The sequence below is a fragment of the Chrysochloris asiatica genome, unplaced genomic scaffold (genome assembly GCF_000296735.1).
Source record: "Chrysochloris asiatica unplaced genomic scaffold, ChrAsi1.0 scaffold00104, whole genome shotgun sequence".
Classification (NCBI taxonomy): domain Eukaryota; kingdom Metazoa; phylum Chordata; class Mammalia; order Afrosoricida; family Chrysochloridae; genus Chrysochloris; species Chrysochloris asiatica.
The window spans coordinates 6471042-6494211 of NW_006408622.1; the positions used below are offsets into that span (position 1 = coordinate 6471042).

At 41.9% G+C, this 23170-nt stretch overlaps 1 protein-coding gene and 1 pseudogene across 1 annotated transcript in view; one reads left to right on the forward strand and one right to left on the reverse strand.

Moving 5' to 3' along the window:
• DPY19L3 (dpy-19-like 3 (C. elegans)) overlaps positions 1 to 23170 on the forward strand; it is a 98497-nt gene that overhangs the window by 32386 nt on the left and 42941 nt on the right. Inside the window, exons 3-8 of the mRNA XM_006867305.1 lie at positions 2491 to 2581; positions 7139 to 7260; positions 7850 to 7995; positions 12413 to 12536; positions 13088 to 13222; positions 22039 to 22170. Of these exons, the coding sequence (XP_006867367.1) occupies positions 2491 to 2581; positions 7139 to 7260; positions 7850 to 7995; positions 12413 to 12536; positions 13088 to 13222; positions 22039 to 22170 (750 nt within the window). The remainder of the gene's footprint in view (positions 1 to 2490; positions 2582 to 7138; positions 7261 to 7849; positions 7996 to 12412; positions 12537 to 13087; positions 13223 to 22038; positions 22171 to 23170) is intronic.
• Positions 18829 to 19985, reverse strand: LOC102836477 (annotated as a pseudogene).

Here is a 23170-nt window from a genome sequence, read left to right on the forward strand (position 1 = left end):
AACAGTAGTAAGGTTGGCCCAGGATCAAGCAGTGGTTCGTTCTGCTGTGCATAAGGTTGCTATAGGTTAGTTCCGACTCAATGCCACCTAACAACAGCAGAGCAGCTGCTGGGGCTAGGGAGGAAGGGGGAGCCAATGCTTTCACAGTTTAGGGCAGGTTGTTTTACAGTGATTATTTGGTTTCATGGGTAAGAAAACCTTAAAGTCAAAATCAGATGTTGCTTATTCGTTTTTCTGTTGGACAGAGGAGAGAGTAGACTAAATCCATGAGCTCTGGTGGTGCTGACCACTCACCCGCCACTCCACAGGACAAACGTGTCAGCGTCAAGGCTGAATTGTAATCCATGGACTGGTGCTACTGTCCTGCCGAAACACTGGGAAGGTGGACACTCTTACCTTCCAGCAAAAGAAGTTAGAAAGATGAGTGGCTCAGGGAAATGAAAGCTAGGTTTATTAGTGTGATGTCCTTACAGAGAGGGAAGGATAGGCATCGCCCTCGCCGAAGAAGAGGAGGTGGAGTTTATATATATCTCTGTCGGCGGTAGGCTGTGGACTCCTGACTTGAGGGCCTAAGTAGCCAGTCTGGGGAATTGGTTCATATACAGGTTATTTGAATCTTGTTTTTCAGGTTTTATCTTAGGCTAACTAAGTTCATTTCCTCTTGCAACCTCTCTCTTTTCAGAAATTCCTCACTGCTGAAGTTGCTTGTTTCCTGCCGAGTGAGGCCATACTTAGAGTAACTTGAGACCCCCTTCTTTCCCTGTTCAAGCTACTTAGTATCAGGAGAGAAGAGGAGAGGAAAGGAGAGGACAGGATCCAGTTACTACCCATACAGCCTGTCGGTAGAGTGAAAAGCAAGAGAGGATTATTGGGGGTTAGAGACTGTCCAGACCAGAAAGTCATCCAGGTCACTGGGAAAATGATGTCATACTATGAGGAAGAAAACGGTTCTTGTACAGTTGGAGCAGAAACTAAAAATCATAATTGGTCAAAAGACAATTAGAAGACTCAAAGGTGAACTATCTAAGAGCGGGTTTAGCAGGGATAGGATAGGTGGATAACATATTTATGGGATCACGTGGCTGGTTGGTGTTAACTGCTGTCGAGTTGTATCTGACTTGTTAGGGACCTTTAGAGGGGTTTTGAGGAATGATGGCGAGTTTGAACCGCCAACCTTGCAGTTGAGATTGACCTTGCACTGGTCATCCTACAGTTTTCCTGCAGTGCCCCACCAGGACCCCACAGGATTCGCCGTTGTTAAGTGCCCTCGAGTCAACTCAGCAACCCAGTATGGGGTTTCTGAGCAGCAGCTGTGAGTTTGAACTTACAACTTAAATGTTGTTAAGTGCTGTCAACTATGTTCAAACCAACCTTATGGCCCATGCTTTAGCCTGCAGCGCCACACCAGGACTGCACATGATCGGTGGTGGTGGTGGTGGTTGTTATGTGCCGTGGAGTTGGTTCCGACTCTAGCGACCCTGTACAGGGTTTCCGAGGCTGTAAATCTTTACAGGAACAGAAAGCCTCATTTTTCTCCCATGGAACAGCTGGTAATTTCGAACTGCTGACCTTGCGGTTCGCAGCCCGATTCGTAAATAGTATGCTACCAGAGCTCCTTATGTGATTGGTTAGGAGTGCATAAGTCTATGAATTCTATACTCATGTCAAGACTTTAAAATGGAGTTACAGCTCAGCTTTCATACTGCTCTATTTACACACACCGTGTGCCTTTTCGTTTTCTGCTCAAGGAGTCCTGGTGTGGTACTGTAGGATCAGTACAAGGCCAGCCACTCCTCAGAAACCCTATACAGGAGTGCTGTGAGTCGGAACTGACTCGATGGTACTTAACAGTATACTGCCCAAGGGGAAGGACATCGCTGGTCAGGGTCAAGGTGTGAGACTAAATGGAAAATGAGTATAGTTAACACTTGTATGAAGCACTATGGTCCCTAGAAGTTAAGATCATGAAGCCTCACGTCAGTCCTCTAAGGCAAGTGTATTTTTATTTTTCCCATTTTGCCGGGATTAGGAGCCCATCCAGGTGGTGCAGTGGTTAAGCATTTGACTACTAAGTGAACTCAGCACCTACTCTGTGGGAGAAAGCTGGGACAGTCAGCTTCTGTAAATGTTGTAATGGGCTGTTGAGGATGTCCCAACTCATAGTGACTCTCTACAAGGTTTCCAAGAAGTGGCTTGTAGGTTTGAACTGCTGACCTTGCGTCCAGTGCTTGTCCTGTAGCGCCTTGGAAAACCTGTGATTGAAAACCTGTTCTGATCTGTCTGTAGGGTCCCAGGTCACAATCAACTTGACAGCAAAGGTTGGGTTTTTTTCTGTTAACCTATCACCCAACTTCAGCAATAAACCACCCTTCTGTTCTTGTTCGGGAATCTTTCTTGAAACTATATTTTTCAAGTTTTTTCTCTCTGAAGTTGTTTCTGTATCTTATGTCTGCAGTGATAATAGATAAACAAAACCTAACTTTATTTCAGGAAGTGGAACGAGAAATCTCATTCAGAACAGAATGTGGACTGTATTACTCCTATTACAAGCAAATGCTGGAAGCGCCAACCCTCAAGCAAGGTAATTACAACTGATTGTTTCGTTTGGGCTCTTTTGTGTTTCAATATTTCAGTCAGAACATTTTAAATCACACAAACTTTTGTAGTTTTCCTTGTGAACATGTAATCAGCCCATGAAAATGTTTTGTTCCAGAAATTCTGTAATACTTTATGTAACACCCCTTTCCTTGACTCCCAGCTCTTATGCCACCCAAAAAGTAATCTGTATTTCCTATTAATTGGTTGTTAGATCTAGAGCTTGCTCAAATTCAGGTTCTTTTGAGGAAATTTTTTTGGGGGGTAGGAGGCAGCAAGACCAGTTGTTACTGAGGCCATTCTGATTCATAGCGACCCTGTATTTACTTCCTATAAATACTACATCAAAGGAACTCTGGTAGCATAGTGGTTATGAGTCAGGCTGCCAACCTCAAGGTCAGAACCGACTCCACGGTACTTAACAACACCACCACCACATCAAATCAAAACATCAAACCCAGTGCCATCGAGTCGATTTCAATTCATAGCAAACCTCTCTGGGGTTTCTAAAACTAACTCTCTACAGGAGCAGACAGCCTCTTCTTTGTCCCAAAGAGCAACTGTTGGGCTTGAACCACTGACCTTGTAGATATAAGCATCAATGCTTGCCAGGGCTCCTGAATTAAGACTGCATGATTCATTGCTATGTTCACAAACAGGCTTTCACCTAATGACCTAGTTCATGATTGTATCTAGAACTGTAATCTCTATGTTGTCAAATGCCACCATTGAGTCCCTTCTGACTCATAATGACCCTGTATAGGGTTTCCAAGGAGCAGCTCTAGATTTGAACCACCCACCTTGCGGTTAGCAGTCCAGTGCTTATCCTACAGTGCCAGTATTGTTGTTAAATGCTATCAAGTAGGTTCCAACTCATATAGTGACCCATTATAGACTTTCTGAGGAGTGGCTGATGAGTTTGAACCACTGACCTTGTATTCAAACTGACCTTGCAGTCCGGTGCCTACCTACACTGTCACACCAGGACCATTGTTACTGTTGTTGTTAAGTGGCAGTTCCGACTCATAGCGACCCTCTATAGGGTTTCCAAGGAGTGACTGGTGACTTTGAACTACTAACCTTGGGTTCAAACCGACCTTGTGGTCCAGTGCTAATCCTACAGTGCCACACCAGGACCACAGAGTATTTTAATTTCAGCTTTCCTTCCATCGTTGTATTCAGAAAGTATGTTCTGAGTATATTGCCGCCTTCAGCTCGGTTCCTATTTGTAGAGACCCTGTGGGTTTCTGAGGCCTCCTCTTTCTTCCGTGGAGTGGGTGGTGGGCTTGAACTGCTGACTTTGTGGTTCACAGTCCAGTGCTTATTCTACAATGCCTCCAGTGCTCCCTTTTATGAATCTGTGTTGTTAGTGTCATTGAGTCAGTTTTGACTCATAGAGACCTTGCAACCCCCAACCTTTTGGTTAGCAGACTAGTGGGTGGCCTTAAGCACATACCAGGACTCCATTATTATGAACACAGCCATCTTCAAATTCAGCTTGGGGTAACAGGGATTTTGTGTTTGTTTTGTGTTTTCATTTTATATTTTATCTCTTTTTGTTAAATTGAAAACCTTGGCTTCTGCTGTCTGTTTTGATATGAATCCAGTGGTGTTTGAAAATCTCATTGGTTTCTGGCATGATAAAAGGTTTGGGGCCCATTTTGTACCTTTCCTACTCCTGACCTGGAATCAGCCATTTCTCCAAGGAGTCCTAATTCTTTTTAGTGGCTATTTAGAGACAGCAGTCTGGGTACTAAAAAAGAAAAAGAAAAGTTGAACTCATGGCGATCCCTCATGTGCTTAAGTAGAACTGCGATCGATGAGGTTTCCAGGGGCTGATTTTTTAGAAGCAGATCTCCACGCCTTTCCTCCAAGGCACCTCCACACTTTGGCTACCAGCTGAATTCGTTACCCTTTTGCACTACCCAGACTGATCTGGGTACTAAAACTCTTTTTGTCTTTTCTTCTGGATTGGGTGTTGTTTCCAGGCCTTGATAGTGGTCAGAGCTAGAAAACACTTGTTTATTTTTTTTTGGCTAACAGAAAACACGTTATGAATATAGCTATTTTCAATTTAAATTTAGTATGTTGTTGTTAAGTACCATCGAGTTATAGCAACCCTGTATGGGATTTCCAAGAACTGCTGATGGGTTTGAACCACCAACTGTGTGGTTGGCAGTCCAGTGCTTATCCTACAGTACCACATCAGGATAAGGTTTTAATTTCTTATTTGATAGTTACATGTCTTTTTCTTAAGTAGAATACCTTGATTGCTATTGGTGTTAACATCACTTACTTGTTTGCTACGATACATATAATAGTTTAAAAGTCTCACTACTAATGTTGCTGCTCACAGCAGGATCTCCTGAGAACTGTATGTGTCTTTGGAGTTCTGTTTGTATTTAGGAGAAACTGCCTAGGGATATGTGGTCTCTCTCTTACCAAATCCCCAACTCCATAGGTTTACTTACTTAATTTTATGTTTGGTTTTTAGAAATTGGTTGAAGTATTTTTACACTTAAAAAAATAGTTCACAAGGTGTCAAAGTCAACAGTACAACAGAGAAGCATTCCGGGCAGTGTGTGCCCTCCTGCCCTCTTCTCTTCTGTACTCCGTAGCTGGCCCTTTTCATTAGTGTGTGGAGGTGTTGGTCCACAGGTAGTATTTTTACATTAACAATCCTTTTTATATCCCTTTTCTCTCTTTCTTGCATAAAAAACCTGCTTAGCATGTGTGTTTTCTGTTTTGCTTCCTTTCATTTAGCTATATTGAGGGTCCACTCTGTATTGTTGTTAAGTGTGTCGAGTCGGTTCCGACCCATAGTGACTCTGTATAGGGTTTGAGCCACCGACTTGTGTTTAGTAGTTCAGTGTTTATCTTACAGCGCCACACCATGATGACCGTAATTTATTCAGGTAGTCTTCTGTTGGTGAACACGGGTTGTTTCTAATCTCTTGCTATTGTAAATGGTGCTGTGTGAATGGACCTTGTGGCTGTTATCATGGTGTGTTTCAGCCAGTCTGATTTTGAGATAGTTCCTAGACAGGAATTTACTAAATCAAAGGGTAAATGCATTTGTCATTTTGCTGGGTTGTAGTTGGAGAGGAATTGCAGAAAATACCAAATTCCTCTCCAGTTGCAATCTAAGAATGCTTCTTTGTACAGCCTGCCAACCAGAGAATCCTGTCAGCAACTTCATTTTTGTCAAGGTGATGGATGAGAAACGATGTTGCCATTTAGTTGAGTTTTGTTGGTTTTTGTAATTGTATATAACACAACATGTGCTAGTTCCATGTTTTTCAGCTGTATAGTGTAGTGATATCAGTTAACACTCATCATGGTGTGTAGCTGTACTTCTCTTGTTAGGAGTAAAGTTGAGCGTTTTTTTCATCTGCCGAAGGACTGGTATGGCGCCTGATGTAGGATAAGCACTGGACTGCTAACCATGAGGTCAGACCCACCAGCCACTCCTCAGAAACCACCTCAATGGCACTTAATAGCAACCACGAGGACTGTTAGCGTATTTTCATCTGTGAACTATCCACTCAGACTCAGTACAAATTAAGTCAGCTTGGGTACAATATGCTAGTGGATTTCTGTAACAGGCTGTGGCTCCTTCTCACTGCATGTCTGCTGTGGGCCAGCAGATGGCTTGCCATCCTTTTCACCCATCTTTGCTTGCTTACAACACTGACCCTATCTCATTAACATAACAATACACCTATTCCCAATTGGGATTGTGACCACAGGCATAGAGGGTTAGGATTTGCATGTTTTTTGTGAGACACAGTTAAATCCATAACTCCTGTGCTTGCGTAAGCGTTTAAATAACGTCCAACCGTAAGCGTTTAAATAACGTCCAAACGAAGTCCTGGTGTGGCGCAGCAGGTTAATGTGCCGGACTACAAAGTCTGTTTGAACCGCAAGGTCAGCAGTTCAAGCTCACCAGCCGCTCCTTGGAAGTCTCTATGAGTTGGAACCAACTTGACCACACTTAACAACAACAACAATGTACATCTAAGACATGATAAGCTCTCTGAAGATATTCCAACTCATAGTGACCCTGTAGGCCAGACTAGAAATGAGTCCTAAAGCTGTAATTTTTAAGAAAGCAGATTGACACATCTTTCCCATATGGAGCAACTGGTGGGTTCGAACTGCCAGCATTCCATTTAGCAACCAAGCACTTTGCCACTGCGCCACCAGGGCTTCTCTGTGAGGGTGGTTGGTGGTGCTTATGTGCTGTGAAGTCAGTTCCAACTCATAACGACCCTGTGTATACAGGGTTTCCAAGGCTGTAAATCTTAACAAGAGCAGAAAGCCTTCTCTTTCTCCCCTGGAGCAGCTGGTAGATTTGAACTGCTGACTTTGCAGCTCGCAGCCCAGTTCGTAGCCACTCTGCTACCAGAGCTCTGTTTTTTGCTGTTACATCACCAGTACCACCCACTATCTCTGGCACATGCTGAAGAAACTTGAGTAATTATGAATGAATGCAATTAAAATTGTAAATATACTTTCCTCATTTTTCAAATATTAATCGTAGGTTTACATGGCTTAATATATGATAATAAAACTGAATCTATGAGGACAATTAACCTCCTTGAACGAATGAATATATACCAAGAAGTTTTTCTCAGTGTTTTATATAGAGTCCTACCCATACAGGTATGTTATGTTTCATGGCATTGAATTGAATTTTTATCAGTTGAAAGTCAAATCTGCCATTTAAAACAGAAAGTTGTAACTGACTTGATATAAAATCAGTAGTATCCTAATCTGTTGCATATATGTTATGAATTTTCTTTTTTATTGATACTTTATGTATTTTTCACATGTAAACGTTTCCTAGCTTATAATATATGTGTGTGATCTCAAAGCTGATACATATTTTCATTTAGAAACTTGTAAACACTCCTGATTTATCTTTGAGATTAATAATTTTTGGAAAATTAGTCAAGCACACTGTTGACTTCTCATGTGAAGGAGGGAAGAATTAGACAGCTTTGGTATCAGATTTATGTGAAGTAGTGAATGCAGCCAGAGCCCTCAGTAACTTCCTCCCTTCCTCTGCTCTTGGTGCTGGGAAGGAAAGCTGCTAGCCCACTTGTGATTGGAACGGCGGGGTAACCTGGGCTTACTGCTTGGAATTAGTTGTAGGCTTCTGGATATTGAATTTTCTGTACTGTGCTTTTTAAATGGTATTGAGTAAGATTAGGGCTTCCTAACAAGCATTTTTAATGGCTCCCTTTTACAGAACTATTTGGAGCCAGTTTACTTTTATATTTACACCTTATTTGGGCTCCAGGCGATCTACGTCACAGCGCTTTATGTCACCAGCTGGCTCCTGAGTGGTACTTGGCTCTCAGGACTGTTGGCAGCTTTCTGGTACGTCACAAATAGGTGAGTTGGAAGTACCGTACCTCTCCCTTTGCTGAAGTGTAAGTAAAGATGAAGCATTCCTAAGTCAGAAAAACGAAATGTGGTTCTGCCACAGTTCTTTGGAAGGGAGTATTCACTGTTTGCTTTACTTCCTGGTTTTTATTTTGCTTATTTGGTAAGAAAACCTAAATATTACTGCCATCAAGTCAATTCTGATTTACAGCAACCCTGTAACGACAGGGTTTGTTGTCGTTGTTGGTGCCATCGAGTTAGTATTGACTCATAGTGACCCTGTGCACAACAGTACGAAATACTGCCCGATCCTGGGCCAAGGACAAGGTAGAACTGCTGTCAAAAGTGTCCATCTTACAGGAGCAGACAGCCTCTGCTTCTTCCTCCTCAGAGTAGCTGGTGAGCTTGAACTGCCAACTCTGATTAGATGCATGATGCTTAACTCACTGCACCACCAGGACTCCTTATACAAATAAAAGCAAGTTTTTATATTATCTGGTTAATATCAATTGTTAATTTCTAAATACTACAGTCTTATGTAGTATTTACTTATTTAGTATTTACTGATGAAGATCAAAGAGCACAGCCTTCGGTATAGATTACATCTCAATGTAAAGATTACAAAAGTCCTCACCACTGGACCAATAAACAACATTCTTATCAACAGAGAAAAGATTGAAGTTGTCAAGGACTTCCTTCTTCTTGGATCAACTATCAACACTCACGGAAGTAGCAGTCAAGATATCAAACGACGTATTACATTAGGCAAATCTGCTGCATGAGACCTTTTTAAAGAGTTGAAGAGCAAAGATGTCAGCTTGAGGACTAAGGTGTGCCTGACCCAAGCCATGGTATTTTCAATAGCCTCATATGCATGCAAAAGCTGTATAGAGAATAAGAAAGACTGTAGAAGAATTGGTGCTTTTGAGTTATGGTGTTGGAGAAGAAATATTGAAAGTGCCATGGGCTACCGATACATCTGTTTTGGAAGAAGTACAGGCAGAGTGCTCCTTGGAAGCCAAGGTGGCCAAACTTCATCTCTCATACTTCAGACATATTGTCAAGAGGGACCAGTTGCTAGAGAAGAATATCATGTTTGGTAAGATGGACGGTCAGAGAAAAAGAGGAAGACCCCCAACCAGATAGATTAGCCAAGTGGCAGCATCGATGGACTCAGGTGTGGCAACAGTAGTGAGGTTGGCCCAGGATCGGGCAATGTTTAGTTCTGCTGTGCATAGGGTCACAATGGGTCGGTACTGACTCGATGGCACCTAACAACAACAACAGTCTTAATGAAATCTTAATTTTAAAAATGTATTGTTGCCTTTTGGCACTGTGGGTTAATGCTGCATCAGACTGCAAAGCCATTTGAACTGCAAGGTCAGCGGTTCAAGCTCACCAGCTGCTCCTCAGCAACCCTGTATAGGGTTGCCATGGGTCAGAACCAACTTGATGGCACTTAACAACAGCAACAACCTACAATACAGAACTCCTGGTGTGGCGCTGTAGGATCAGCATTGGACTGGAAACCACACATAGGCAGTTCAAATCCACCAGCTGCTCCTTGGAAACCCTATATAGGGTTGCTGTGAGTTGCAATCAACTTAATTGCATTTCAAAACACCGCCTATAATACAATCCTCAAATTGGAATATTAAAGGATTCTATGGCCAAATATTGAATCATGCAGAAAGCATCAAAAGAAGATGGAAGAGTCACTGTAATAAAAAGAAATGGTCGATGTTCATACATGATCAAGAGCCAGTGATACTGAAGAACGAAGTCCAAGGTGCACTGAAGGTATTGGCAAAGAACAAGACACTGGAATTGATGGAATACAAATGGAAATCTTTCAGCAAACTCATTCAGCACTGGAAAGCACTCTCACCTATGCAAAGAAATTTAGAAGACAGATGCCTGGTCAGCTAATGGGAAGAGATTCATATTGTACCCATTTCAAAGAAAAGTGACCCAATGGAATGCAGAAATCATTGGACAATATCATTAATGTCACATGCAAGTAAAATTTTGCTAAAGATAATAAAAAAAACAGCTGCAGTAGTACATTAACAGAGAACTGCCAGAGGCCCAAGCCAAATTCAGAAGAGGATGTGGAATGAGGGATATTATTGCTAACGTAGATGGATCTTGGCTAAAAGTAGAGATTAACAGAATGTTTACCTGTGCTTTATTGACTACACAAGGGCTTTGTATTTGTGGATCTTGACAATATGGACAGCATTGCAGAACATGCATATTCCACAACAATTAATTGTGCTCATGAGGAACCTGTACATAGGCCAAGAGGCAATTGTTTGAACACAACAAAGGGGCACTGAATAGTTTTAGATCAGGAAAGGTGTGTGCCAGGGTGGTATTCTTTCACCATACTTATTCAGTCTGTATGTTGGAGCAAATAATTCAAGAAGCTGGATTATATGAAGAAAAACACAGCATCAGGATTGCAGGAAGACTACTCATTAATAACCTACGCTATGCAGATGATACAACTTTGCTTGCTGGAAGCAAAGAGGACTTAAAAAAATACTTACTGATGAAGATCAAAGACCACAGACTTCAGTATGGGTTGCATCTCAATGTAAAGAAAACAGAAATCCTTACCTCTGGACCAATAAACATCCATATAAATGGAGAAAAGATTGAAGTTGTCAAACACTTCATTTTGCTCAGATCAACCATCAACACTCATGGAAGCAGCAGTCAGGAAATCAAACTATGTAATGCATTAGGCAGATCTGCACAAGAACTCTGTAAAAAGTTCAAGGGCAAAATTGTCACTTTGTTGAGGACTAAGGTGCACCTGACCCAAGCCATGGTACTTTCAATAACTGCATATACATGTGAATGTTGGACAATGAAGAAAGAATACCATGGAAGAATTAATGCATTTGAGTTGTGGTGTTGGAGGAGAATGTTAAAAGTACCATGGACTGCTAAAAAGAACGAGCCAGTCTGTCTTAGAAAGAAGTACAACCTTGGAAGCCAGATGGTCATCTGTCAGCTCTCATACTTTGAACATAATGGAGGGACCAGCCCCTGCAGAAGGACATCATGCTTGGTAACTTGGAATGTCAGCATAAAAAAGGAAGACCCCCAGTGAGAAAGATTGGCACAGGGGCAGCAGCAGTGAGCTCAAGTGTAGCAACAATTGTGAAGTTGGTGCGGGACCGGGCAGCATTTCGTTCAGTTGTACATAAAGGTCACTGTTAGTCGGTACTGTCTCGACAGCAGCTAACAACTGTAGGTTGTTTTTGTCTGCTGTTGAGTTGTTTCTGACTCATACCAACCTGTGTAGTTGCTGGGGCTGTAAATCTCTATAGGAACACACAGCCTCATCTCTCTCCCATGCTGCAGCCGGTGGATTTGAACTGCCATCCAACAGTTAAGAGCCCAAAGTGTAACCCACTACACCGTCAAGGCTCCCTTACCTACTGTTGTTGTTGTTGTTGAGTGTCGTTGAATCGGTTCCAACTCATAGCGACCCTGTATCGGGTGTCTGAGGAGCGGCTGGTGAGCTTGAACTGCCGACCTTGCAGTCCAGCACATTAACCTGCAGCGCCACACCAGTAACGATGCCCATATTCAGTAAGGAAGGATCTTACATCTTAAACACTCATTCTAACACCAATTTTATTTTGTAATCCTAAGCAAATTACTTCTTGTTATTACTGTATTAGGCCCTTACTATATACAAAGCATATTTTAAATGCTTTACATGTATTCTTTTAACAGCCCTATAAAGTATTATTATTCTCATTTTAGAGATGAGGAAAATGAAGTTTAAAAGGTCAGGTAATCTCCATAAGGTCACAGCTGAGTCTTGGTCAGAATTCAAACTTCGGATATGAGATCGCCATGGTCTCCTGCATCCTAACATTTTATTACCTTATTCTTGCTAAGAGTAAATAAAAGTAACATTTACTGCCTCTGCTAGGAGTAACTCTAATAAAGCAGATGTGGAGTCCTGGCCTGTGCAGTGTTGGTTCTTGGTGCTGGATTTACAGTTGAACTCTGGGAGTTCGCATTCTAAAGAGACAGTTTTAAACCATGAGTGGCAGTGACAGATTCAGGACTCAGGTGTAAAGCAATGAAGACATAGAAGGATGGAGACTGTAAAGCATTGTCTTTTGGCACGAGTGATGTTAGAAATGAAAGTGAAAGCAGCGTGGCAGGAGACAACGCAGTACAGTACGCATGTTGAAGTCAGACCAGCTGACTTGGGGTTTGAAGCCCAACTCTATCTAACGTTTTCTCAATGTCAAGTTTATGCCACAGGAATGATGATACTGGCAGTGGGAATATTGAAAGGTAAGACTTAATGTAATAGATTTTTCATGTTTAGAACTGTTTGAGGAAATTACTGTAAAACTGATCACTTCAGCCAGTTGTGTTTTATCTTGTGCAGAATAGATACCACAAGAGTTGAGTTTACCGTTCCGTTGAGGGAGAATTGGGCACTGCCATTCTTTGCGATTCAGATAGCAGCAATTACCTATTTTCTGAGACCAAACTTACAGCCTCTTTATGAAGTAAGTTTTTGTGTAATACCTGATGTATTTTTGTATTTCACAATTTTGTATAAGAAGCTTTAGGAAACGTAATTTATGCCTGCAGCGCTTCCCAGTGCATGTGAGTACTTCTTATTCCATGACCAATTATTTCATTGGAGTTAAATGAAGTTTTCTTTTTCAGAGCTTTTTCCTACTTTGAAAAGAAAATGTTTTCATTTTTGATGCTAAAAATGTGCTCTACATAATCTACCCTTAAATAGTTGCAGCACCCCCACCCCCATTTTATGCAAAACTGTCAGGATTTTTCAGCCCTTGCTCTTTGAGATGTGATTTGGTGCGTTATCACCTCCATGATAGTGTGGAATACACATACCGTATGGGAATATTTATATGCAGAGTGTCACTTTAGGATATTTAGAGCTTAAGTAACAAATGCAAGGGTTTTCAGAGCAACAGTTTATGGTTTTTCTATTTGGTTTATAGAGATATTGGCTGCTCTTGAGAAAACTTGTCTGCAAGGCTGTTTATTACAAGAGATATGTAAATTACACAAATTTTTCTTTTTACAGAGGCTGATACTTCTTGCCATTTTCTTATCAACTCTTCTTTTTAGTCTGACATGGCAATTTAACCAGTTTATGATGCTGATGCAAGCATTAGTACTGTTCATACTGGACTCCTTGGACATGGTGCCAGCAATGAAGGTAGGCTTTGCTTTGTTTTCTCAGTAGACATTTTTTAGTGTTTTGCTAGAAAGGGTTCAAAGTATGCACATGCTTAACAGTAGAGTGGCTGCACCCTCTCAGCTCTAATATATATATGTATATGCTCTGGTTAATTGAGTCTGAATGATTTCTGCAGCTTTGTTTGACCCTCTAGCTTTTATTCTATTGATTTTATGATGGAGTTATGTGAGACATGTATACGTATATCGGTTGTCTTTAATAGAGATGACTTAAATAGAAAAACGGCATTTTAATTTTACTGTGTGTTGCTCTGTATATCTAGGAACTCAAGGATATATAACAGCTTATGTGTTGTACTTTATAAAATTTTCAGAGTACCTTTTAACCAATATGGGCTATTAGTCCCTTGGACTGGTCTGGGCCACATATGCAATAAAGCAATTAGAATGAGGCCCCAGAGCTGTCTCCTGGGCCATGCTGCCTGATTTTCCCTGTACAGAGACGTGCTGTACTTCATTGTGTGTACATTTTTTAAATGGCCCCTCGTTACTATTCCAAAGTGGCAGGAATTTAAATATTTTCCAAATGGAATAGAAACAATTTTGAGGCATTGGAGATTCGGAGGTTCCGTGGTAGCAGTCTTGCCTTCTAATGCAGGACACCTGGGCCTAATTCTGGGCCAGTGCACCCCATGCAACCATTATCTGTCTGTCATGAGAGGCTTACGTGTAACTATCATGGTGAGCAAGTTTCATCCGAGTTGTCAGGCTGAAACAAACTAGGAAGAAAGGCTTGGCAATCCGTTTCCAAAACTGCGCCGCCAGTGACTCCTCTGTGGGTAAGAACAGTCTGATTACAGCTGGTCGTGGGGATGGCACAGGGCAAGGCAGCATTTCCTTCTGTGTGCTTGTAGCTGTCGTGAGTCAGAGGCTGAGTTGACAGCAGACAACAACAACAACAGTAAAAGTGTCTCCAGGTCTAAGGCGGTAGTGCAGCCCAGTACAGAAGGGTGAAGTGCCATCGAGTCGGTTCTCATAGGAACCACCGTGTACAGCGTTTCTGACGAGCAGTTGATGAGATTGAACCAACCTGGCGGTCCAGCACATCATCCTTTAGCACCGTACCAGGACTCATTTATTCCTTAGCAAAGGAGATTCTGTACGGTTTAGACATTAAATGGGTCTCAATTAGGAAACACAGTCCTAAGGTGGCGCACTGTAGGATAAGCACTCGACCACTAGGTCGGTTTGAACCACAAGGTCAGTGGTTCAAACTCACCAGCTGCTCCTTGAAAACCCTGTACGGGGTGGCTATGAGTTGTAACAACTTGACGGCACGCGACAACATTATAAGGAAGTATAATGTCACCATTAGTCCCTTTCCTTCTTTTTTTGAAGTCGAATGTGTACAGAGAAGAGGTTCTGGAAAGATACACATCACAGTATCAATAGTCAGCTGCCTGTTGGATATTCAGGCTATCTTGTTGGTTCTTAAGATCTCTTTATTTTTTTTCCTGTGATGAACGTGGTTGTTTTTTTTTTTTAATTCGAAAAAAAGTGTTGTTTTGGCACATGCCAAAAAAACTATGGACTAATACTAATTTTGAATTTCACGTTTTATCCTAAATGTTGGTAAAGGGGTCTGTATTTGAAACTATGTTGGTGTTAGAGGTAGTTGTATACCATTTGGTTGGTTCTCAGAGCAACCCTGTATAGGGTTTCTGAGAGTACATGGTGGGTTTCAATCACAGACCTTGAGGTTAACAATCCAACTGTCAAAATTTAAGAAGCAACAATAGTGCAAGAAAACAATCCTGAGTTAGAAAATCATGTTGCTAGGAGCGTCTCTGAAACTAACTAGCTCATAGAACTTTAGCTTTAGCAAGTTGTTGGGCTTCTCTGAGCCTTAGTTTCTTCATGTCACTGATATATCAAGTGAAGGCAGAATAATTAGGGTAAGAAAAAGAGGCGTATCTTCTTTGATACTCACCACCTTCTTTTCATGAATGATGGAAAATCCCTTTCTAATAAAAGCCCAAATTTCCAGTCCTAAAAATATGCAAGTTTTAAAATATAAAGCAGAGTAACAAATGGTATTATTAAGCATATACTTTTGATTAATTAAAGGCTAAAAATAGGAAGGTTAATAATATTAGTAATCCATTATAGGAACAAGACATAATAATGATAATGCCTAAGAGATTTACTTTAAAGCATTCCAAATGGTTCTAGACAATATGGATTAAACACACTTCTTCCTATTCCTGCTACTGCTGCTGCTGGTGTACCGTGCGTGGAGTCGGTTCCAACTCAGAGAGACCGTGTGTAGGGTTTCCGAGGCTGTAAACCTTTACGGGAGCAGAAGTGTCATCTTTCTCCTGTGGAGCCGCTAGTATTTTCAAACTGTTGACCTTGCAGTTAGCCCTACTTGTAATCTACTACACTCCCAGGGCTCCTACGTATTCCTGCTAAGTACAGCTAAACCTCGTCCTGGTCACTGTGTATGAAACAAGCATAAGCAGGCTTGAAAAGTGAACATAACAAAATAAACAGGTTGCTTAAGCACCTCAAGAAAACCCGTGATAATAAATTCTCTGGGTTGCATGCCCACATATCCCAGTCTAGGTGCTAGAGATCCAGCAACCCAGAAATAGTGGGCTTGGACAGGCTTCAAGAAAAGCCTGCTCCTGCTCTAAGCAGAGGACAGGAAAAGGGGCAGCCTAGCAAGGTAGATCATTTGAGACAGTAACTGCCCTACTTCAATCAAACAACCACAGAGAAAGAAGAGCTCTGCTCCCAGCTCCACCAGCAAAGATTGAGTGAGGAGCCTAGACTTCCGCCTTCACCTACCTCTCTCTTCCTCACTTCCTGCCAGTGATTTTTCAGAGGAAACCTGTGGGGAGCCAGGATTGCTCCATCTACCGTTGGTGTCACTGAAGGTCCTGGAGAGCCTGGACTTCCATCCTTTTCTTGCCTTGCTGGTTTGGTGTTCTGAAGCAAACCCCTCATAGCAACCCAGTATAGAGTGTCTGAGGCTGTAAGGTCTTACGGAGGCAGACAGCCTCATCTTTCTCCTGTGGGGCGACTGGGGGATTTGAACCCACGTGCCTCACAGTTAGCAGCCCAGTGCTTACCCTACATTAGAGGCCAAAAGGGAAGTAGGCACTTCACCAGCACTTCGAGATAAGAACCCCAGCCCCATCCTGTGGTGTCATTGCAGGCCACCGGAGGCACAGTAATGGCTGCTCTCCTTCCCAGTTAAGGTGGTGTCACTAGAGACTTTGAAAACCAGACCCTTCACCCAGCAGAATTTAACTGGTCCAGCAGTCCCTTGGAAGCCACTGTTTAATTGGACCTTGTATTTGAAGGCACCCTAATGAGACTGGTTATTAGTGCTCTTTAATCAGTGTCAACTCATAGCAACTCTGTGTAGGTTTTCCAAGTAGCGACTAGTGGATTTGAACCAACACCTGGCAGATAGCGGTCCCATACTTATCCTACAGTGCCACACCAGTTCACAATAAAAAGTTTAAAGTATTTTTGATTCTCTTAAGTTGTGGGTATATACCAAAGTTTGTTTATCCATTCATCCTTTGATGGGCAGTTAGGTTGTTTCCATATTTTTTACTGTTGTGAATAATGCTGTAGTGAACATGAGTGGGCATATATGTTGTTAAGTGCTATCGAGTCTGTAGCGGCTGGTGGACCTTGTGGTTAGCAGTCTAGTGCTTATTCTGCAGGGGCCTTCAAATTCTGGAAACATGGAATTGAAGGATCATAAACAATTTCCACAAGCTTTTTGAGCCCCTCATAGATGTGTCCTGGCTCTTTTTTCATTAGCCTGCACACCTAGTGGTGCGATCAGCCAGGTTCATCTTAAACCTGAGAAATTGTTACACTTAGAAAACTATGCAGACTTGTTACATAAGCTGCACTTTCCAAGTAGTAAAGTGTGCTCCCACTTGATGTAAAAAGAACTACCAGCGTCAGAAAACACTGTAACCCAAATAAAGGCAAAAACATTGGTTAATTTGAAAAAAGGCTCTGAGAATGAGTTGTTGCCCTTAAAATTTTTCTAAACATCAATGAGAGAAACATTTATGCCCATTGAAAAAGGGAGCACAGGGCATAAACACCACCTAAAAGGAATAGCATCATAAATATGTATATGTATATATATATATATGTTGTCATTAAGTACTGTGGAGTTGGTTCCGACTCATAGTGACCCTGCACAGGGTTTCCAAGGCTGTAATGTTTACAGGAGCAGAAAACCTCATCTTTCTCCCACGATCCACCAAATGGCTCTGATATTGTCCTGCCCCCAGCACCTGGGAGACTAGTGGGAAGAGCTGAGACAGCTAAGTCCACTCAGGGACTCGTACAAATTTACTCATCAGGCCACGCCCATCTTCCTTAAGGCCACATCCGCTTTCTTGTAAGCCCCGCCCATGGCTAGTTATGCTCCACTCATCCTACCTTCCAATTGTTGTTGTTATGTGCCATGGAGTCGGTTCCGACCCATAGCAACCCTGTACAGGGTTTCCGAGGCTGTAATCTTTACAGGAGCAGAAAGCCTCATCTTTTTCCCATGGAACGACTGGTAGTTTTGAACTGCCGACCTTGAGGTTAGCAGACCGACCTTGAGGTTAGCAGACCGATTCGTAACCACTATGCTACCAAAGCTCCATCCATTACATATTTGTAAATTTAGCAAAAAAAAAAAAAGTATAAAACTTTGATAACTGCAAAACTTTGATAACTAAAAACTCCAAACCTGACAGAACATAAAGAAAGCCTAAATAAATGAAAAGCCTTCTCACCTTTATGGGTAAGATTTATTGTTATTATTTTTTTTTTTTTAAGGTTTTTCTTCTTTATTGAGAAATTTAAGACTTGGGTACATCAAACAAAACCAGTTTCTGGGGAAAAACTTGAAATCCACAATAGAAAACATTTTTTTTTACATTGGGCTGTGTTAGAACCCAGAAAATATATTTGTATAATTGAAAATTTCTAGGTGTTTAATTGGCCTTTTGATACAAAATGACCTATTAAATTTGCAGTCTGTGGTTCTTGCTGTTCAGGTCCATAGGACAAGCTAGGACGTCTTCAAACGGGCTGAAATCCGGAGGAGTTTTCTTTGGCTCTTGAATCATTTTTTCCTGGTCAGAGCCACTTCTTCTTTCTCGGCATGATGAGTCTGTAGAAATATCCACCTGTGAGTGGACAGACTCAGAGACTGCAGCCTGGGCAGCAGAGCCGAGCCATCCGTCTTCATGAGCATCCCCCAGTCTTCCCAGCCAGGTTTGCATGCGTTGCATGGAGACGTGGAAGCAAGCGTTCTCCAAGTATCTCTTCTGCTCCTGGAGGGCTGCTGCAGCCAGCATGGACACGGACATGCAGAGCTCATTGCAGAGTATGGTACCATAGTCCGAGAGTAGTAGTAACTGGCGGGCTGAGGTGCTAAGTTCTACACAGCTATGGGAACACCTGCCGACTGACAGCTGTCAGTCAGCCCTTGCTGGGCAGCACCAGCCCCACCAAAGTCCATAGCCAAGCAGTCCGGGCTCTCAGACCCAGTTGGAGCCAGATGGCGAAGAGTTGGATGAGACCTAGACTGGCTTATAGCACTTGGCATTCATTGGAAGTCTTGAGACCTCCCACTTTGCTGCCAGCATGGATTAGGCCTCATCTGTGCTAGAGTTCTTTCCCATTCATCTCTTCCACAGCCTTATTGGCATCTTCATGGTTTTCATAACACACAAAGCCAAAGCCTTTGGCTTTCCCACTGGGAACGCTCATCAACTGGACACTTGGGTCTGACCAAACTGGCTGAACAGCACTTTCAGACTCTTCCGCAAGTTCTTCATACAGATGTTGGTGAATGCCTTGGGTTTGGCTCCCCACACTTGTTGAGACTTAAATCTGTGCAAGAACACTTTGCAGTCATTGAGAAGCATGCCACTCATCTTCTCACTGGCCTTATCGGCAGCCTCTTGGGTCTCCAAGTGACAAAGGCATAACCCTAGAGCCGTATTCATCATGTACCACCCTGCAGGACAGAATGGTTCCAAAAGCAGGAAAAGTATTATAAAGTGCCTTGTTATATATGGATTTGTCCAGGTTCCTGATGCAGATGTTTCCCACACCAGATTTTCTCAAAGAGGGATCCCTCTGGGACCACATGATTCAGATTGGCTTTCCCTTCCTCACATCAAAGTTCACAGTGCCCAGAGCTCACTTCACATCAGCTGGCTTTTGGAAATTGATGTAGGCATATCCCAGGCAGGGATCGGCAGGTGATCGTATTATGACAGACCTGGATGGACAGCACAGACCCCACAGGATTGAACCATTCCTATAGCATGGCCTCAGTGACATGTGAGTGCAGGACAAAACTTACTACACAGGTACAATACTCAAGACTGTGTTGTACTGGTATAAAGATAGACGTATAGATTGATGGAATAGAATTGAGAGCCCCAAAATAAACCCTTACATTTATGGTGAATTGATTTTCAGCAGGGCACCATGTCAATTAAAGAGAAAGAACAGTCTTTCCAACACAGGGTCCCGGAAAAACTGGATATCCATATGCAAAAGGATGAGGTTTGACCCCTTCCTCATGCCATGTACAACAATTAACTTATAATAGATCATAGTTCTAAATATAAGAGGTAAAATCCTCAAAGTCTTATTAGAAAGGACAGCCCACCAGAATAGGAGGAAGTATTTGTAAATTCCATACCTGATAGGGAACTTTCTGAATACACACACATGCGTTAGCCAGTGCCTTATGAGGAACCTTCGTGGGGTAACTATTGACTGCTAACCCAAGGTCAGTGGTTCAAACTCACCAGTGGCTCTGGCTGCCCCTGTAACTATTTAGTCTCACTAGCCCCTAGGTAAGGTTCCTATGAGTTGGAATCGACTCGATGACAATAAATTTGGTTTTTGTTATTTTTGTTAACACTCTCGTATGCAGTGTTTTAGGTGCTGAAGATACAGCACTGAATGAAATAAGGAACTAGTCAAATAAAATGACCTGAGAAAAATAATGTTCACAACAACATCAATGTTAATAACAATTTTAAACACTAGAAATGACCCAGTGATGGAGCAGCAGGTGGACTTTGGCATGTGCGTTTGGCATCATACAGCCATCTGTTGCCCGAGTCCACTGACTCATGCTGACCTCCTGTTGTCCAGCATAGCTCTGCTCCATAGAGTTTACAGTGGCCTTTCTTCCAGGGTGCCTGCGGGAGAGCTCACACCAACCTTTGAGTTAGCAGCCCGGGTGTGCTCACTGTTTGCACTACTCAGAGACTCGAATCTATGTGTTAGTGCCTTCAAGTCAGTTCTGACTCATAGCAACTCTGTATAGGGTTTCTGAGAAGTGGCTGGTGGGTTTGAACCACTGACCTTGCAGTTAGCAGTCCAGTGACTATCCTACAGTGCCACACCAGGACCCCATTTAAAAGGAAATTTTCACAGAATATGAGAAAATTACGTAATATTCCCCACAGTATAATGTAAAAGAAATACATATGAAGTTTTATATACTGTTATTAAAGTTATTTCTATAGACAGTGGTGGCAAGTTGTGTATCTAGAGTCCACCTTTCTATTGATGATTGTTATTATGTTTTCTAAATTTCATAAATCTTAATTTTTATAGCTACAAGCTTCCATTTCTCTGCATTTCCATCAACACCAAGCTACTGAACTATGGCCGGCCTCACTTTTAAATAATCAATATAGTTTGTTTCCTTTGCGATTAAGAAAACAAAATTATGGGGCAATCTGAATAAAACTTATTTTTTATATGTCAGTTGATTAGCGCCATTGAGTTGATTTTGACTCATAGTGACCCTGTATAGGGTTTCTGAGGAGCAGCTGATGGGCTTGAACCACCAACCTTATGATTTGCTGTCCGGTGTTTATCCTACATTGCCACATCAGAGGTCTCTTATATGTCAATATGAGTTTGTAATTGCTTAATTTGAAAGAGAAAAAAATCAAAGTATCAACTCTTTATTAGTGGCTTTCTGTTTTTCTGTTGTATTCAAGGTGGTTGGTTTTGTTTATTTCAGTATCGAACTGTCAGCAGTTTTTATTACGTAAGCGTTCTCTTTAGTGAGTGCTTCTTGTGCTCAGGCATTTTAATACTTCAGCACATTCAGTTTTTATACGAGATCTTACAGCAACTTTGAAGCCAACATGTCTTGTGTTAGAAAGAACCAATTCCATCACATTGAGCTCACACCGCTGGCACACTGCAGAATCAGGACCACGTTGCAGGTCTGTTAACTCTGTGGCCCATATTCTGATCACTACTCACCTGCTATGAACCTGTGAGGTGGAAGAGTAGAAGGCCTTGTCCCAGGAGGCGTATTTAGTCTAACAAGGAGTCAGGCACACACCCATATAAAATTAAGTCATAAAGCCTAGAGTATGGAATAATGAAATACAATAAGGTGCTGATTGTTGACTGTAGAGGATGATTGTATAAAAATTGAGAAAGCAACTGAAGATTTATTTATAAACTGCATATGCATATTCTGAAAACACATTGCACCATTGTTTGCTTCCATTTGACATTATCTCCATTTGTTTTCTTTTAATTAATGTCATAAAATTTAAAGTATTAAAAGGTAAAGTAACAACTGGTATGTATATGATTTGGTTTCCTTTTTAAGATTGTGTTTCTTAAAGCTAGGTGTGCTTTTGCATTATATGTAACCTGAGTTCTATCTAATCAGTGACCAAAAAAAGCAGCGTCTGGGTGTCTCTTGAAAAAATCTAGTTAACGACTAATCTTTGCTTATTGTAGGTGACGTGGCTATACGGTATACAGATAGCAAGCTTATTCCTGGTCTGTATTCTTCAGTTTTTTAATTCCATGATTCTTGGATCGTTACTGATAAGTTTTAATCTCTCAGTACTAATTGCAAGAAAACTTCAGGTAAGATTTTTTTCTACCCTGTATTAAACTTTCTTTAAAAATTGATAGGCCAATTGAACTTTATTTTGTACAGCCTACGGAGAAGACAGTATGACCAGATTCCCACTAAAAAGCACTGCTGGTGTTACTTGCTTTGTATTGAAGTGCATGGTGTAGCATTTTTAGTTTTCAGTCTTTCTGCAGTCACGTGCGATTCTTTTGTTTTCATACATATTTTTTAGAGAATTGAAACCTTAGTTCATTAAGGGATTAGCCACAAGGCTTAACGCAAGTCACTTGCATAAGGAAATGGCCTAAATGCCCATGGTCTCTGGTCCTGTCTTAATGCCTTTCCTCACAGTCTGCCTCTGGCCTCATGGGGAGGTCCTTGTGATCAGTTAGATCAGGAAGAGAAAATCATGCTTGGTTTACAGATGGTTCTGTGTGACATGCTGGTACACTCAAAAGTGAGACTTCTCTCAAAGGACAATGGTGAATGGAAATCCTAACAGTGGGAGAACTTAATCACCAGATGCATGACTGTGTACTGATTCTTGCTCAGGGGCTTGGAAGGAACGTGACAAGATAATTGGTGACAAGGAGGTATAGGGAAGAGGTAAGTGGATACACCTGTCTGAATGAGCCAAAGAAGTGAAGACATTTATGTCTCAGGTGAATGCTCACCAAAGGGTGACCTCAGCCCAGGAAGCCTTTAGTGATAAAGTAGGTAGGGTGATACCTTCTGTGGAAACCATTCATTCTCTTTTCCATCCACCCTTAGTTGCCTAATGGATTCAGGAAAACAGTGGCTCTGGTGGCAGGGATGGAAATTACACATGGACTGAGCAACATGTGGACTTCCATTCATCAAGACTGGCTTAGTTATGGCCACTGCTGAGTGCCCACTCTACCAGCAGCAGAGACCAGCGTTGGTAGCAGGCTGATTACACTGGGCCACTTCATCATAGAAAGACAGCATTTTGTTCTTACTGGAATAGACATTTACACTGGGTGTGAATTG